Source organism: Gigantopelta aegis, chromosome 6 (genome assembly GCF_016097555.1).
Source record: "Gigantopelta aegis isolate Gae_Host chromosome 6, Gae_host_genome, whole genome shotgun sequence".
Taxonomy (NCBI): Eukaryota; Metazoa; Mollusca; class Gastropoda; order Neomphalida; family Peltospiridae; genus Gigantopelta; species Gigantopelta aegis.
This window is the reverse complement of record NC_054704.1, coordinates 26,178,721-26,195,140: the sequence shown is the minus strand read 5'-3', so window position 1 is coordinate 26,195,140 and position 16,420 is coordinate 26,178,721. Positions and strand designations below refer to the sequence as shown.

Genomic DNA, 16,420 nt, shown 5'->3' with positions numbered 1-16,420 from the left:
GTAAGCAAATCCAATCTTTGAATTAATCATTTATTGCTAACTGAAATCTTCAATGAAAACATCATTTGTAAGCAAATCCAATCTTTGAATTAATCATTTATTGCTAACTGAAATCTTCAATGAAAACAGATCATTTGTAAGCAAATCCAATCTTTGAATTAATCATTTATTGCTAACTGAAATCTTCAATGAAAACAGATCATTTGTAAGCAAATCCAATCTTTGAATTAATCATTTATTGCGAACTGAAATCTTCAATGAAAACAGATCATTTGTAAGCAAATCCAATCTTAAAGTAATCATTTATTGCTAACTGAAATCTTCAATGAAAACAGATCATTTGTAAGCAAATCCAATCTTAAAGTAATCATTTATTGCTTACTGAAATCTTCAATGAAAACAGATCATTTATAAGCAAATCCAATCTTTGAATTAATCATTTATTGCTAACTGAAATCTTCAATGAAAACAGATCATTTGTAAGCAAATCCAATCTTAAAGTAATCATTTATTGCTAATTGAAATCTTCAATGAAAACAGATCATTTGTAAGCAAATCCAATCTTTGAATTAATCATTTATTGCTAATTGAAATCTTCAATGAAAACAGATCATTTGTAAGCAAATCCAATCTTTGAATTAATCATTTATTGCTAATTGAAATCTTCAATGAAAACAGATCATTTGTAAGCAAATACAATCTTTGAATTAATCATTTATTGCTAATTATTATTATTTTTGGATGAATGCAACTTTAGACTGAATAATTTATTACCAATTGTCATTTGTAAGGAAGTAGACTATTTTTCATTTATAATGAGGCAGAGCTTAAGGCAGAAGACTTTATTATTAATTATAGTTTGTAGTTAAATACAACACTAATCTGAATAATTTATTGCATTTATAACCGTTCAATGGGCCAGCACAGACCATTTTTATTGCTTCTTGTTATATGACTGACTCCAACAAATTTCCCAAACTAAAACTACATTCCCTGGAATATTTTTATTATTTAAGCATATAGAACAGAAAATCCAATTACGTTTGGTGCATATATGACGCCGCAATTCGCATTGGTTTTACTACGCTGGCTTATCCAGGTCAAAAACAAAGCCATGATTTTGAAAGTGGAACACTTTTGACGGGCTCGTACCAATCTCAGTTTTCACAAGAATTCCCCAACAAGAGATGACGTAAGATTTCGCAATTTTTTAACAAATTTAACCGTCTTGATTGAGGGGTTGTCTCATATCTCCAAAACATATCTATATCCATAAAGATATGGTACAACGCCTTTCCAGGGGTCGGTGGGTGGGGGATTTGCCTTGAAATTTTGACAGTGGCCAGCTGTTGGCATACATGTTACATGTAAGGGGGTGTTACTAATTACGTAACGCTCTAGGGGTAGAGGAAGAGGGTACCGTGTTTGATTTACGTAACATTTTTCAAGACTATATGCTATTTTTATTCATTACTTAGACCTAAAAAGGTGTTTCTTGGAAATGCGCAGTCAGTCTAGGATCAATCCCCATCGGCGGGTATACAAAAAGACCATGGTATATGATATCCTGTCTGTGGAATGGTACATATAAACAATCCCTTGCTAAAAAAAAATGTAGCGGATTTCCAAGGTGTGTGTGCAGGGATTTCAGCAGGGTTGGGTTATAGACTGTGTTAAGAGAAGTTTATATGGGGCCATGCTCCCCCAAAAAATACATTTCATTTTTTTTTAAGCTTGGGCAAGTAAGGGTTTCGACCTCCAATACCCTCCCCCTGCACATACACCCGATTCCTCTCTAAGATTATATGTCAAAATTACCAAATGTTAGACATCCAACAGCAAATGGAAGGAAGGATAAGATATGTTTTATTTAACGACACACTCAAAACATTTTATTTATGGTTGTATGGGGTCGGATGATTATTAAATCAATATGCTTTATCTTTGATGTTGTTAAACAACCCCCCCCCCCCCCCCCCCAACTTTACCCTTTCCAAACGAAATAATATTTATTTGAATTTGTCGATTTCAACACGTAAAATTAAGAAGTGAAAACATTCATTGTCTACTTTAGTATAGGCCTATTTTATTTTTAAAATATATACATGATTAATGTGTTACTAGTATACAAACTAAACTTTGAAAGTTCTACTAACACTTTATAAAATATCAATTCTGAAATAGGAAGGTACGACTGTCGATAATACGTTGTCAAGATCAAACCGGTTTTAACTAAAGACTCTAGTACCGTATCCTCAAACGAACGTTCTTCGTACAGCGCAAGATTTCTCTTTTAATTTTTTGAGACGAACCCTACAATTTCTAATCGGCAAATGCACGTGTTAACTGAAACTGACAACAGGCTGTCGTTTGTGCTTTGCCGAGCTATGGTGGCACAGATCAAGCGTATACGTTTGACGATATCCGTTCATAGCGAACACACGCGACTTTTTAAAAAGTGCATTTGAGCTTGTATTTCACATTTGTACCAGAGAATGTAACTTTAAGAAGCATAATTTCTTATTTTGATATTCCTTTGTTCCTAGCCTGGTGCTTATAAAACTTTTATTAGAGTCTAGACTTGAGACTCTAATAGAGTCTGAGACACTAATGTCATGACAATGCCATACAAATTGCATGCGTGTGATGTCATTTAAGATTGAGTCTGGACTTTAAAAGTTTTATAAGCATGGGCCCTGAAAATAGGTGATTTGTAATGAAGTAAAACTTCAAACTGAATTAATTTATGACCAACTATTGCAACCTTTCATTGGACTAAACCTAAAATAATAAATTTGATAATTTATTGTGTATTTATTATAATACTTTTCTAAAGACATTTCAGTTTTTAGCTTTCATCTGTAGTTAGAATTAAGGAAATACAAAAAAATGAAAACAAACCCATCTGTTATTTGTTTCATACTCATTAGAAATGATGTAATGTTTTAAAGTATATTACCCCAGAATAATTCCGTATTTATGAATTTTCATCATCTGACAACACATCTTATTGTATTTTACAGATCACCAAAAGGACTTCATCATTTCACAGGAACACAGTTTCACGCGGCAACGTATTGTCACTTCTGTGGCAAGAAAGTGAGTTCAGTATTTTTAAAATGGTAGTCAAATAAATTAAATTACGGCCACAAAAGAAATTATCTATTTTCAAAATGAAAATTTTATAAAAATAAAATCTCTGTTTAAAAGCACACGGTAAACTTCTCAACACTTTATCAACAAAATGTTGAAATAAACTGAAGAATTTTTTTTTTTTATCATGTTTAATTTGTTACTATTTTTATTTTAGATATGGATGAAAGTTGCATTCCAGTGTAGTAATTGTACTATGATTTGTCATAAGAAGTGTGTTGAAAAGTGCAACAATGACACAATTTGTACAGAGTAAGTTTTTTTTAAAGTATTTCATTTACTGTCATGTATAATGTTATTTAATTGCAGAAACGTTTGCATTTCCGTCCTACCATATTTTGCAAATGCCTTTTCACATATTAGTGGATAGTACAATGTTATGATCACATCATTATAATCATCATGCGGTCTTAATGTGACACTTGATTTAATTCCACTTCACTGTTTTGCAATATATTGTAATGTTAATATTAATACTGTACGATAAGTATAATAATATAGACAAATTTTTCGAATTAAACTGATTAAAAAGGATGTTGTTTTTCTTTCTTTCTTTAATACATCATTGGGTTATTTCTCATTCCAGCCAGTGCACCATGACTAGTATATCAAAGGCTGTGGCATGTTCTCTCCTGTCTGGGGTGATGCATATAACCGATCCCTTGCTACTAATAGAACAATGTAGTGGGTTTCCTCACTAAGACTATATGTCGAATTACCAAGTGTTTGACATCTAGTGGTCTAGTGATGTTGTTAAACAAAAAAAAAACTTTAAGTTTCTGTGTTTAATATATAAAAAAATAACTAGTATAAAGTATTAAATTATGTGAAAATGATTTTAAAAAACATATTTGAAGAGTTTTTAATATAATTTTTCACACACCTTCCAACACATTATTTTTATTTTAAAATTACATAACGGTTATCAATATGTTTTGATTTGTTTTCTTTTTATACCACAGAGCTGGACCAATGAAGCGTTGCAATCCATCTGAAGCCTGGCAGACGCCAGTGAGCACTAAGAAGAAGGGTAACCAGGACGACCGAGAAGGAATCAGTCGAACTGGTCGGCTGCTCAGCAAGTTCAGGAAGGAGTCAGCGTCTGCTGTTAAAATGGAATCTCCCAGTAAGCTGTTGTTTATTGGAACAATAATCCTGAAATTAGTGTTTGAGAATTTGAAAAAGATTAAGTACAAGGGAAACCCCTCGAAAGCAGACATGTGAGCATTTAAAAAGTCTGGTTTTATAGGGTACAGTGAAATCCTTCTGAAGCAGAAACCTGTGGGACCATGTCAAAAGTCTGGTTTTATGGGGAATCTGGTTTAGAGAGGTTTTTTTCTGTATAGATATTTAAAAAGGGACCATGAAAAAAGTATGTGTTTTTTTAAGGGAATTCCGGTTTATTGAGGGTTTGGTTTTGAGGTGTTTTACTTCATATTATGTTAATGTTGTTTCATAGATAAAGTTTCTAACAGGATTTACAACTTAAGTTAATCCTGAAATAATTTCTTTTGCTTTTGTTTAATCATCTTCATAGTAACAGCCTCAGTGGTTAGGTCAGCGGCCTTAAGGAACGGCTCACTGGAGTCGTATAACACCAATTCATCAGCTTGTCTTTTACAAACGACTAACAGACAGCCTAGATAGCTGAGTTGTATGTTTGAACCTTAATTTGATATGAAAAGAAATTTGGTTAATCTTCACATTGCACATGATAAAAAAAGAAATGTGCTATTCACTTACTTTCTGCTAACATGTATCAAAATACACTCTTGGGGGAAAAACTGAGAGACAGCGATGAATGTAAATTCTTTACAGTTCTTGTTTGTTGCTTCACATTTGATGATCACTTATTTTCAGTGATGTTTTAATGTTATTAAAGGCAAGATAAAAATGGGTTTTCCAGTCTTCACAATGCCATGGCTACATTCAGAAATATAAGAACATTTTTGAATATTTCTAAATGTACTGCAGAATTAAAGAAATGTTTCTAAAATTAAATTATTTTTGTCCAAAAGTTATAATATAAAAACTTATGCTGACAATATTCTTTGAAGTATTAATTAAATTTCCATCAGTTTTTATGAAAATATGTATCTTTAAATTATATTTTTTATAATTACAGAATTTGTGAAAAGAACGGGTATCAGTCCATCAAGAAAAACCTCAGATCAGTCCATTACCCCTAATCCTAGTCCACGTCCTAGTCCACAGCCACCAAGGAAATTTCCAACCCTGATTCCTGATCCCGAAAGTGTGTTAGCAGAGGCCATGGGACCAGCAGTATGTTACTCATTTTTATACGCGTCTATGATGGGTTGTATTATGGAATGGTTGTCCATCCGTCTATATGTCTGTCTGTCTGTTGACTTTTTCTTGCCCGGACTATCAAACCTCACGTGTAGGAACAACTTGGGATGGCGGTGTGTCGCATATTATTACTAGGTCACTGTGACCTACTTTTCACAGTCTACTGCACATAGCAGTAAATCCTTGTCCGGACTATATCTTGCATACAGGACCATCAAACCTCACATGTAGGAACAACTTGGGATGGCGGTGTGTCTCATACTATTACTAGATTACTTTGACGTACTTTTCACGGTCTACTGCACATAACAGTAAATCCTTGTCCAGACTATATCTTGCATACAGATGCATACAGGACCATCAAACCTCACATGTAGGAACAACTTAGGATGGTGGTGTGTCACATACAGTTCATCCAGCCCATTGCAAACATTTCACATAATTAGAATTGAATCATATCTGTAACATATTCATTAATATCTCTGGGTTTTTTATCAAACTCCTGACGGGCGTATCATGTACCTCACCAGTACTCTTGTCATTTTTATTGTGCTATTCCAACTGTGTTAATTAACTGATTTGTACTGTTTCTTTACTCAACATTTTTGTTGATGCACATCTGTAGCAAGGAGCTGGATTTTGTTTAATGGAATAGTTTTGTGAGACTGTTTATCTGTTTTATCTCATAACTTGTATGTTAAAGGTTATGGTGTATGCAGTGATTTCTGTTTGAAAACAGCTTACATATTATCTGTTCTTACTGCTAGTTGCAGCGTTTCACCTGCTATGATTTATTTAAATTGTTATTTGTTTGTCTCAATACTTTGTTTTATCATGTGCATTTAATATCATTAATTCAATAGTTAATCCAAACAAAATTAAGAAAAACATATTTTCATCTTGTAGATCTTATTTTTAACAGATTCTCATTTTTGTTAACCTACACATTTTTTTTCATATGTAATAGGATCTAAATTCCTGTGAAAGCACCGATGAGCCTGATATGTTGAAGATGATTCAAGATCAGCAAGAAAAGATCAAAGGTCAAAATGTGGATGAACTTGTTGTTACATCGGCAAAACAGATGGGAAAAGAACTCTTTGCTCACTTGGATGTAGAAGACCGAAAGCAGAAACTGGATTCTATGGTATATCGTTCGTTCTTTCATTCATTCATTTGATCATTAATTCATTCATATATGTGGCTTTGCAGCTCTATACTTGCACATCACTATGTCCCGTCATTTTCATAATTTACGTAAACCTAGGGATTTTTGGGGGAATTGAACAAAGATGTTGAAGCTATCCACCAACAGTTTTTTAGGAAGTGAAATGGGTAAAAATTTCAAAGTGACATTGTTATTAGAAAGGTTAAAAAAATAGTTTAAAGATTCCTGCTTGTTTTTCAAAGAGCAAGTGACATGCAATAGTGAACCAGTCTTCTATCATCATTTATTTATCAGTAAGTTTGCATTATTTTTCATCCAAAATATATGTGCTTCATTTGCACAATCAACCCCCCCCCCCCCAAAAAAAATCAATGAGTAGCCTAACAAGGTTTTTTTTTTCACCTCCAATCATAGGTGTCGAAACTACAACAAGAAATTGACCAAGAGACCGAGAATAAGATGGAACTCTGCCTCGCTGCTAAAACAGAAACTGATCTTGCACAGCGCCAAGTTCTCGATATCAAGATGAGCAAATCAGATGAGAAGACTGAGGCGCTGATGATGTTGCTTCTTCACTACTGCGCAGGACTCCAGCACTGCATGGATTTGGAGGAGGAGCAACGGCAGAAGAGTGACATTCAAAGGGAGACGACTGCTTTTGAAGAGGCACCATCAGAAGAGAGCATACTAGATGAGACTGGTTTGTCAAACAAAGAAGAGGATGTTGGTGATGTTTGCTCGTCTGATATATGAGCAAGGCTGGGTTTACCGTAGATGCACTAGATACTCACCTAGGGTGCCAGAATCAGAGTGGTCGTAATATTTATTGCTGTATTTAACACTTGGTGCAATATCTCAAAATATTATTGAAGTAATAGTGTTATCAGTGGCTGGTGAAGATAACCATATTTTCATTCTGAAAATTACATTACCACCACAGTGGAACTTTATGTGTCATGATATGAAACTGATGCAGTGATATTAAACTTTATAAAATTAAAATTTAATTCTATTTTTCAGTTTAAAAACATTTTAACTTAAAAAACTGCCTGAATGTTTCCTACAGTATAAGATTCCTAAAATAAATTTAAACATTTTCAAAATTTGCACTATGATGATAATAATGATAATAATATGCCGTTAAGTGCTAATAAGATCTCACATAATTGTATTTCCATCCAATTTTATACTATATTTGTCCAACCTTGTGAACTATAGGTATTACATAATAGTACAAGTACATGTTGTGATGGATGAATTCTACCATTTACAAAGGCTTGATGACATCAATATACCTTTGATAAACTTTTTGAGAATAAAGGTAAATGGATGAAAGTTTTACAGTAAAAGGACATGTTCACGTTTTATACTCAATTCAGTTCTTTAGTTAAATTTGAGCAGTTGTGCAAGCATAATTTTGTTATTTGACACCACTACCACCACCACCACCCCCAATTTTTTTTTTTTTAAATTTCAATTCTAACATTAAGTTGTGATAAGTTGCTAGGAGGAGCACATCAACAAGCATTTAAAAACTGAATGTAATAATTTTTTATGTTCATGCAAGTATAAACCACAGAACCACACTGTATGAACAGCATAGCCTTCATACATAAATCATGTTCAATTTTAAATACTATGAAATAACTATCAAACTATTCACAAAATTAATACACAGCATAAATATAGTTTGGCTTTTTCCATCTGTAGCTGAATGAGGGAATTCTTTATATATAAATATATATATATATATATATATATATATATATATACAGTCGAACCTGGTCTAACGGTCACCTGTACATAACGGTCACTTGCCTATAACGGCCACTATAAATCCCCCCCAATGCATTTCCTTCTTTATTTGACCTGTACATAACGGTCACCTGTCCTTAACGGCCAGCGGTCACTATTTTCCACCCAAAATCACAGGTTGAACTTGCTATAACGGTCACAAGATGATCGTCGTAAAGACGTTTTTTGCTTTATGTTTTGACGCTGGTTATGTCTTTACTTTTTCAGTCATCTTAAAAATTATAAATTAAATGTGTTTATATGGCCATGTCATGTAAAAGCTTTGGGTTTATTTTCTGTCAAAGTAAAGTTCCATTGTAATTCTCTGATCGTAATTGAAAAACAAACGGACACTCAGTAACTTCCGTTACTGGTGGGGTAATTCGATTGGTTCTCAGCATCCTCACTGAATAGTAGACGACTTTCCATTGGCTGTACATAATGTAATCTGTATGTATGGTCACTCTATTGAGTCTCGAGAAACTAAACAAATGAGGTATTATGTTAGGTGTTTCATTGTGTCTAGCCAGTCATGATTGTTAAATAAACATGAATTGTTGAAGGCGGCGGTCATTGCAGATGTCCCGTGTTCGGATTATTTAAGCGACTCCTGATCTTATTCAGCTGTAATCAACAGTCATACTCCACTGAAGGATTAGCAGTGACATAAAACAAACAAATGAGTCAAACATGTCACATGGGTAATAACCTTCAATTACACAAAATATCTTCTGCAAGTCAATGTTAGCGTTTGTGAAATATATCAACGAATACGTTTGCATGCAAAATGCCACCGAAAAATCGTACTTTAATGTTAGAACAGAGAATCGACGTTATTAACAAATCTGAGAAAGGCACTTTAAGTGCGTGAAAGATCGCCGATCATTTTGGTTTAAGTCTATTTTAAAAAGGAAAGCTGATGTTCTGGGGGAAGGCAACAGGCAATGATGACATAAACAAGCTAGTGTGGGAATGGTTTAAAAATGCGACATCTTTTTTTGAACTTGTATATAAGGGTCACCTCTCTATAACGGCCACTTTTGTTAGGTCCCTTGGGTGGCCGTTATATACAGGTTTGACTATATATATATATATATATATATATATATATATATAATATATATTAGATATTATTTTATATAAACAATTTTAAGCAATTAATAACATTAATCAATATTGTAAACAGTTATATTATTAATTTGAAATAAAGAAAATGGCTGAAATGATTTAGCCTGGTTGCAAAAACAAATTTGCAGAAATAAAGTAAAGTAAATGTTTTTTACAGCACTTTCAAAAAAAAAATTCTCCAATCCACATGGTGAATTTTTTTCTTGGACATTATGGTGTGCACTGATTCAGAAGAAAAATCAAGACTTAATTTTCCTTTATTTTTTATCCACAACAACCAGACTAATCTATTTTGTTTCCTAAGAATTGCTGCAAAAGAAGTAGTGCAAAATTGAGATTTGTGCAGTTCTAAACGTCAGTTTTTTAAAATTCCATGATATTATTTCAACCAATCCAAACATTTATAACAAAAGAGTATCTACAGACTGGAATTATATTATGTATATCTTCCGATTGGTCAGTGTTACATCATGTGGGTTTCCATTTCAGATCATATTGCACTGCTCTGTAGTTTTCTGAACTGATAAAGTGTGATATTGTACTCTTCCAGTTCTAAAATGGGGATTCCCTTTGGTGCTGACCAATGACATCTATTGGTATGATTGACAGCATTTAGAAAATGCAGCTTTCAGATAATGATGTCATAGTGCAAAAGACTAGTGTTTGCTAGATTGTATTGTGCTGGATTGCTTCTATACATGTATAATTTGTGTTTTTATTTTTCATTTACTTGATTAATGTAATAAAACAATTATGGCACTGTGATAAGATTATTATGGAGTGCAAAATTTAAATATTTACCTTGCTCTCCTGTTTTGGTCAATTTGGTTTTGCTATACAAAATATCATCAATCTCATTGCAGTGCATAATTGCTTAATATTGTGATGTTGTTAAATGGCCTACAAATGATGAAAGTTATTTATTTTGTAATGTTTTTATTTTAGAAACCTATAAAAATATGTTCTCGGTGTGATTGAAGAATTACAACTATTTGCAAAAAAATTTAAAAATCTGATTGAATCATCAAACAAATTTGAAACTATTGGTTATGTCTGTTCATCTGGTGAAATGTTTGTGTCATTAAATGGTGTATGCATTACTGGTGGAGTCACTGTCCTGGATTTAAATTATATGATGTTTGTTTTTTTCGAAATGGTTGTGTTTGTTAAAATGTGATATATATACATGTATATATATTAATTTTAGACAATTTGGTGCTTATTTTGACTCTTTTTTTTCTCCAGAATTGATCATTATGTTTCTATAAGTTGTGTTTAGTTTCTCTGTTGAATTATAGTATATTTGTTATAATGGACATTACAACCACTTATTTATAAAGGACATTTTCAATCTGTCTCTTAGAGTGTAAAGGATAATTGCTATAGATCTGTTCGGTGGTCTTTATAGACATATTTAACAATATGATTTTGTTTGTATTTTATCCTGCAACCACTGTTTCTACTGACCGAATATGATGTCAAACATATACTAGCAAATTATGACTTTTGACGTCACTAATGTCACATCACACGTATAGCCAGGGTTTCTGCCAGAGAGTAAAACAGGTATGGTGCCATACACAAATCTTTTTGAAGATTTAATTTTTTAAAGTTAAAATTAATAACTTTATCATTACTGTATGATTTTCTTAACCCTAACCCTAAAGCTAACCCATTTTCTTTCTCAGGGAGGCCCCCATACCCACTGTTGACTGTGGTTGCCTTCAGCACACACATTATAAATATTCAATTCCATAGTGCCATACCCAAAAATTTCTTTCTCGCAGAAACCCTGATAGCTACATTACAAAATCGCTCATTTGACCTCTAGGTCATTGTACAAAGTGGCTGAAATAACAAAAATAATAGCTTTTCCCTTTAATTTTTATGGTCTGCAGGATAAAGATAATAATTAGTTAATGATGTAGGATATTGGCTTTATTTTATGAGAAATTTCCCATTCTTACCTTCACAGGATAAAGCCAATATCCTATGTCATTAACTATACTAAAAGGCAAAAGTTATTGTGACACACAAAAGTCAAAGATAATTGATGATACGTTTTTACTGCCATGTATGAAATGTTATAACCTGGAAAGAAATATGTCCGAAGGTGTGCAAACGAACAATAGTCCATGAAAAGGGCGCACCTGCAATATGCAAATGAGCCACATCACTAGAGGGGGTCCAGAGCGAAGTTCACACAGTCAGTAGCACAGATGCCGTAGATGCATAGACGTCGTCAAACTGTCCTTGCTGATACGCATCTGTTGCCAGGGATGGTACTGGCTGTGAGTGTTGTTGGCTGGAACCTGTTTCGCAGATGTGTGGTTCGGATCCATGTGTCTTGACGAGAGGATGTAATGGGTGGTCAGCCGCTACGGGACGGTCCCTGACCTGGTTGTTTTGTTGATATCATTGCCATAAGTGCCATATGGTGTTTCTGTGGATGTTGAATTTGACGTGCGAAGTAATGGTGCGAGGTCCCAGATTGAAGCATCCCTATGACTTGCCATCTGTCATTTTCACTGAGGCGTGGCATGATGAAATTGCATCAAACAGTTCACTAATGGTGTTTTTCTGACTTCTGGACTGGCTGCACAGAGTGACATTGATTTGCAACTGAATGTCTGGCCTTTTATGTTGAACACTGGACAGGATTTCTCTCGAATATTCCATGTTTCTTGCACAAAGCATGCAGTCTGTGCAACAACTGCTTGGTTGCATTTCTTTGAGCTGTTTCATGCACATTTTCTCTGGTTTACATCCATAAATCCATTCACAAATTTATTACTCCAAACAATCCATGTCACAATAACTTTTGCCTTTGAGTATAGTTGTTCTCTATGTTAAGAGTGTTAAGTGGATTTTATATAGCTAGTACTTAGTTACTGTCACTGATGTGTGTTGTAAGCTTTGATGAATGGCTTCTGCATTTAAAAAGTGATTGAAAGCTGTTGAATGGAATTAGTTGAATATTTAATGTTGTTAATTGGATGTAAATTTTCGAATACTTGAAGTTTAGATGTGGACTATTACTAAAGAAATGTAATTGGTATATGTCTTGTATAAGCATTATACAATATATACTTCACAATGACTATCACAGTGGTGACTTTCTGTCAGTATGAAAGAAAGAAGGTTAACAGTTTGAATATTATGAAAGAAATAGTAAACTTTAATACAAATTTTGGTTAAAATACTTTTGAATGTTTAATGTTTTATAGAAAGTCCTTTTATTAAATGGCTATTTATTTGCAAAGTTTTACACTTTTCAATTGTTCTTTGGACTGTTTTATCATGGAAACCATGTAATTAAAGAAGGTTATATTTTTAAATACATACATGTGTGATATACATAATACTTAAAAGTAATTTTATTGTACATTTGATAATTATTATTAAATTAATAAATATATGTGTGTGAGCTTTCAGTATACATTCCCTCCTTTGAGTGTATGACTTATTCCATTGATTGAGACATTTTCTTGTTCTCCACTTTTTTTTAATAATATAAATTTGCTTGCTTGCATAATTCCATATGCCATACAGTGTTATTCATTCTAGTGTACTAATTTACAAAAAGTAACTAAGAATGCTAACATGCATCGTGATTTGATTTGTAGCAGAATTTTTTTATTGTGCAATACATTTTATCAGAAATACCTGAGGCCTAATTCACTAAAAACTGAAAGTGCAGAAAGGCTTGCAAGAATGATGTGATGTTGCTTAAGAGAGATTTGTGAATTGGGCCCCTGTTTAATAAATAGAATAATTTACATTTGCTAATTGTATAAATGTTGATCTCATTGAAAAATTATTATATTTGAGGAACATACTCATAGATTTCATAACGGGTAGGGGTGAAGGTACAACATGTTTTAAAGTGTATTTTCAATATCAGCTTTTAAAAAGTAGATATAATATGGTGTTTATCAAACCTGTTTTATCTTGCATATCCACTCATTATACATAAACACATTCCGTGGGTATAGGTCTGTATTTCTTGTTTTGTTTTTTTGTTGTTTATATTGGCTAAGGTCAGCCTTAAAAAAAAATGTTTTGCTGTAACTGAATCATTTCATAAATATTACAACAGCTATCTTTTTTTCACCAAAAAGACATAGGCTTTTCTGTAGATATCTTATTTAATTCTTTCTTTTCTCAATGCAATAATTAAAACAAAATGGTCATTAACAAGATCTCATTGCTAATATGGTAGGTCATGTTACAGCAAACCATTTTTTAATTATCAGCTGTATTCTAGAGCTGTAATGATATGATGCATCAAATTGGAACTGCTGTGTTGCGATACACAAAGTATATTAATTTAAAGTCACTGGCCCTAGTTTCTGAGGTACCCTCCTTTGAAATTTCTCATATAATGACTTTTGGGCTACTACAAACATCAGAACAAGCAGAAATACACTGAATTTGTTATAAGCAGTACATTGTAAGTATTATGCAATTTAATCATTTGTTTTTTTATCAATGGGTCATTTGCTTACAAGCCAGTAAGGCCTGCACACCTAAGTGTAAGGTTTTAATAATATTTAGTTAAAGTGCGTGATGTCAAACTACATTTGTCTCAATTGTGATGACACCATTTACCAATGATGGCATCTTCAGAACTGAGATTGACTAAATATCAAAATAAAAGGTTATTTTAGAAGTGTTATAAGGTAAACAGAATTCACTGCTCATGTTTTTTTAATTTGTAAAATATATGAACCTCATCTAATTAATTGGTACAAGTGAAAAAAATTTCCATATTAAAATACCACTTGTGATGAATCCTCTATATACAATGTATATCATATCCTGGCCCACATATCGGTATAAATACTCTTATCATGACCTTCCTGTATTGTTATACCTCTGATTTATTCCACATTTTTCTTGAGCATTTATTCCTTTCAGATTATGACCTGTTTTAGTCATCTTGATGAGAAGAAATAAACATCATGTCTGAGAGTCATGTCAGGGATATGTTCCATTGGCTAACGTTAGTTAATGTTAGTCTGGTTGCAAAACATTTTATACTGCACTATTTGTGAATTTTACAAGATATATCATAGATAAAATCTCGTTAAAGATGTAACATTTTCCATTATTATTTGGAAGTGTAATGGGGGGGGGGGGGGAGACCTACTTTTCAAAAGAGATTACAACAATCAAGAGTGATAGTTATTTTTGGGTTTTTTTTATTAATAATAAAATAATAATAATAAGTTACTGCAGTAACTTATTATTATTATTTTTTTATTTATTTTTTTATATTAGTCCCCTACTTGTCCAACCAGAGGGGACTATTGGTTTCGTCTCTGTCCTGTCTGTCTGTCCCACATAGTTTTCCAGACATTTTTTGCAATGCTTCAAGATATTGAGCTGAAATTTTGTGTATATCCTTATCAAGTACAGTTAGATCATGTTTGACTTTCATGGCAATTTATCCATTTTTGACAGTTATGATGGCCCTTCAACTTAGGAGCTATGACCATTTGTTGAGCCCAGTAGGGGACATATATTGCAAAATGCTTGTCATTATTGCACAATATATATATATATATATATATATATATATATTATTTTAGATCCTTACAAGTTAAGCTGTCTGTCATTTTAATGTTAGTCTTCTACTGGTTCAACTGAAGAGGACTGTAGGTTTTATCTTAGCCTGTCTGCCCAACGTATACTTTTCTAGACCCTTTTTGACAGAGTTATGGCCCTTATTTTTTTACTCAAAAAGTATTCTTGTGCAATGACTGAATATCTTTTTAAGTAAAAGAGTTTTTGTTTTCAGATTTCAAATTTAGTACATGTCTTTACTTTCTATGGACAATAACCCACCCTCGAGCTAAATGTAGTTATTGTATCACCATCACAAAGTAAAAAATATATAACTATATTCTAACGACAGCAATCGCATCACTTTGCAGTTAACACATTGTTAAAGTTACGTGTTTACAAAGTACAATTCCCAGATAAATGAAAAGTGGTTATAGATGCACCTATGGATGTTATTACAATACTTGTGGAAAAATCAATTAATTAAATTAAAAATATTAATTCAATTTTTTTAAAGTTTAATTTTGGGGGTGGTTATTTGTTTGTTTTTTCTTAATTCTTAATCTTATTTTCTTATTCTAATCTGTGCATAATCACATGTGTTTATGATAAATTATTAAATATATATGGCTGTTTATGAATATTTATTGCAACTATGGAATAAATACTTTCTTAGGGTTCCCCCATTTTGTTCAAGTGTTTATACGCATGTACACAAGATTTTCTAAGGGTGATGATACCTCTTCTTTTCTTCTTTTTTTGGGGGGGGGGGGGGGGTGTAAAAATGTGGATCTTCAGCAATAGAAATTAATTTTCAAAAACTTGACCTAATATGGTGTTTTTAAAAATAATTTTCCCATAGAAGGTGCTCCACCCCTCAGTAACACTTTAAAATATGTATTTTGAATGCAAACCACGCATAAATTTCAGAATATAATCCCAACAAGTAGATTGACATACTGTATACTAAAAAAAACCCAGTATGAACTGGGTTACAGCAATCCAAACATTTGTTTTATTTTTAGGATAAAAGTGTTATTTGAATGTCTGTAATGTTTATCATCCTACTTAACCAGTTTTATACATGTAAACACCAGAAACAAACCATTGTGCATTTCAATTGTCTTTCATTCCATTTATTTACATGTGTATTTAATATATGCTTCATGGATTTACCTGGCTTTGGTGATGGTCTCTTTGGTATATGGTACAATCATCGACTTTTATACAAAGAGAATGTTATCATGGGTTTTTAATATCAAATTAATAGGTCATATTACTCGTGTGTCATCACAGGTG

At 32.6% G+C, this 16,420-nt stretch overlaps 1 protein-coding gene across 1 annotated transcript in view; it reads left to right on the top strand.

Annotated features, from left to right (window-relative positions):
- LOC121375703 (PDZ domain-containing protein 8-like) overlaps positions 1-8,466 on the top strand; it is a 28,512-nt gene extending 20,046 nt beyond the window's left edge. The window contains exons 17-22 of the mRNA XM_041503294.1: positions 3,024-3,099; positions 3,311-3,405; positions 4,116-4,279; positions 5,279-5,436; positions 6,431-6,610; positions 7,046-8,466. Of these exons, the coding sequence (XP_041359228.1) occupies positions 3,024-3,099; positions 3,311-3,405; positions 4,116-4,279; positions 5,279-5,436; positions 6,431-6,610; positions 7,046-7,384 (1,012 nt within the window). The 3' untranslated portion in view covers positions 7,385-8,466. The remainder of the gene's footprint in view (positions 1-3,023; positions 3,100-3,310; positions 3,406-4,115; positions 4,280-5,278; positions 5,437-6,430; positions 6,611-7,045) is intronic.
- The last annotated feature ends 7,954 nt before the right edge of the window (positions 8,467-16,420 follow it).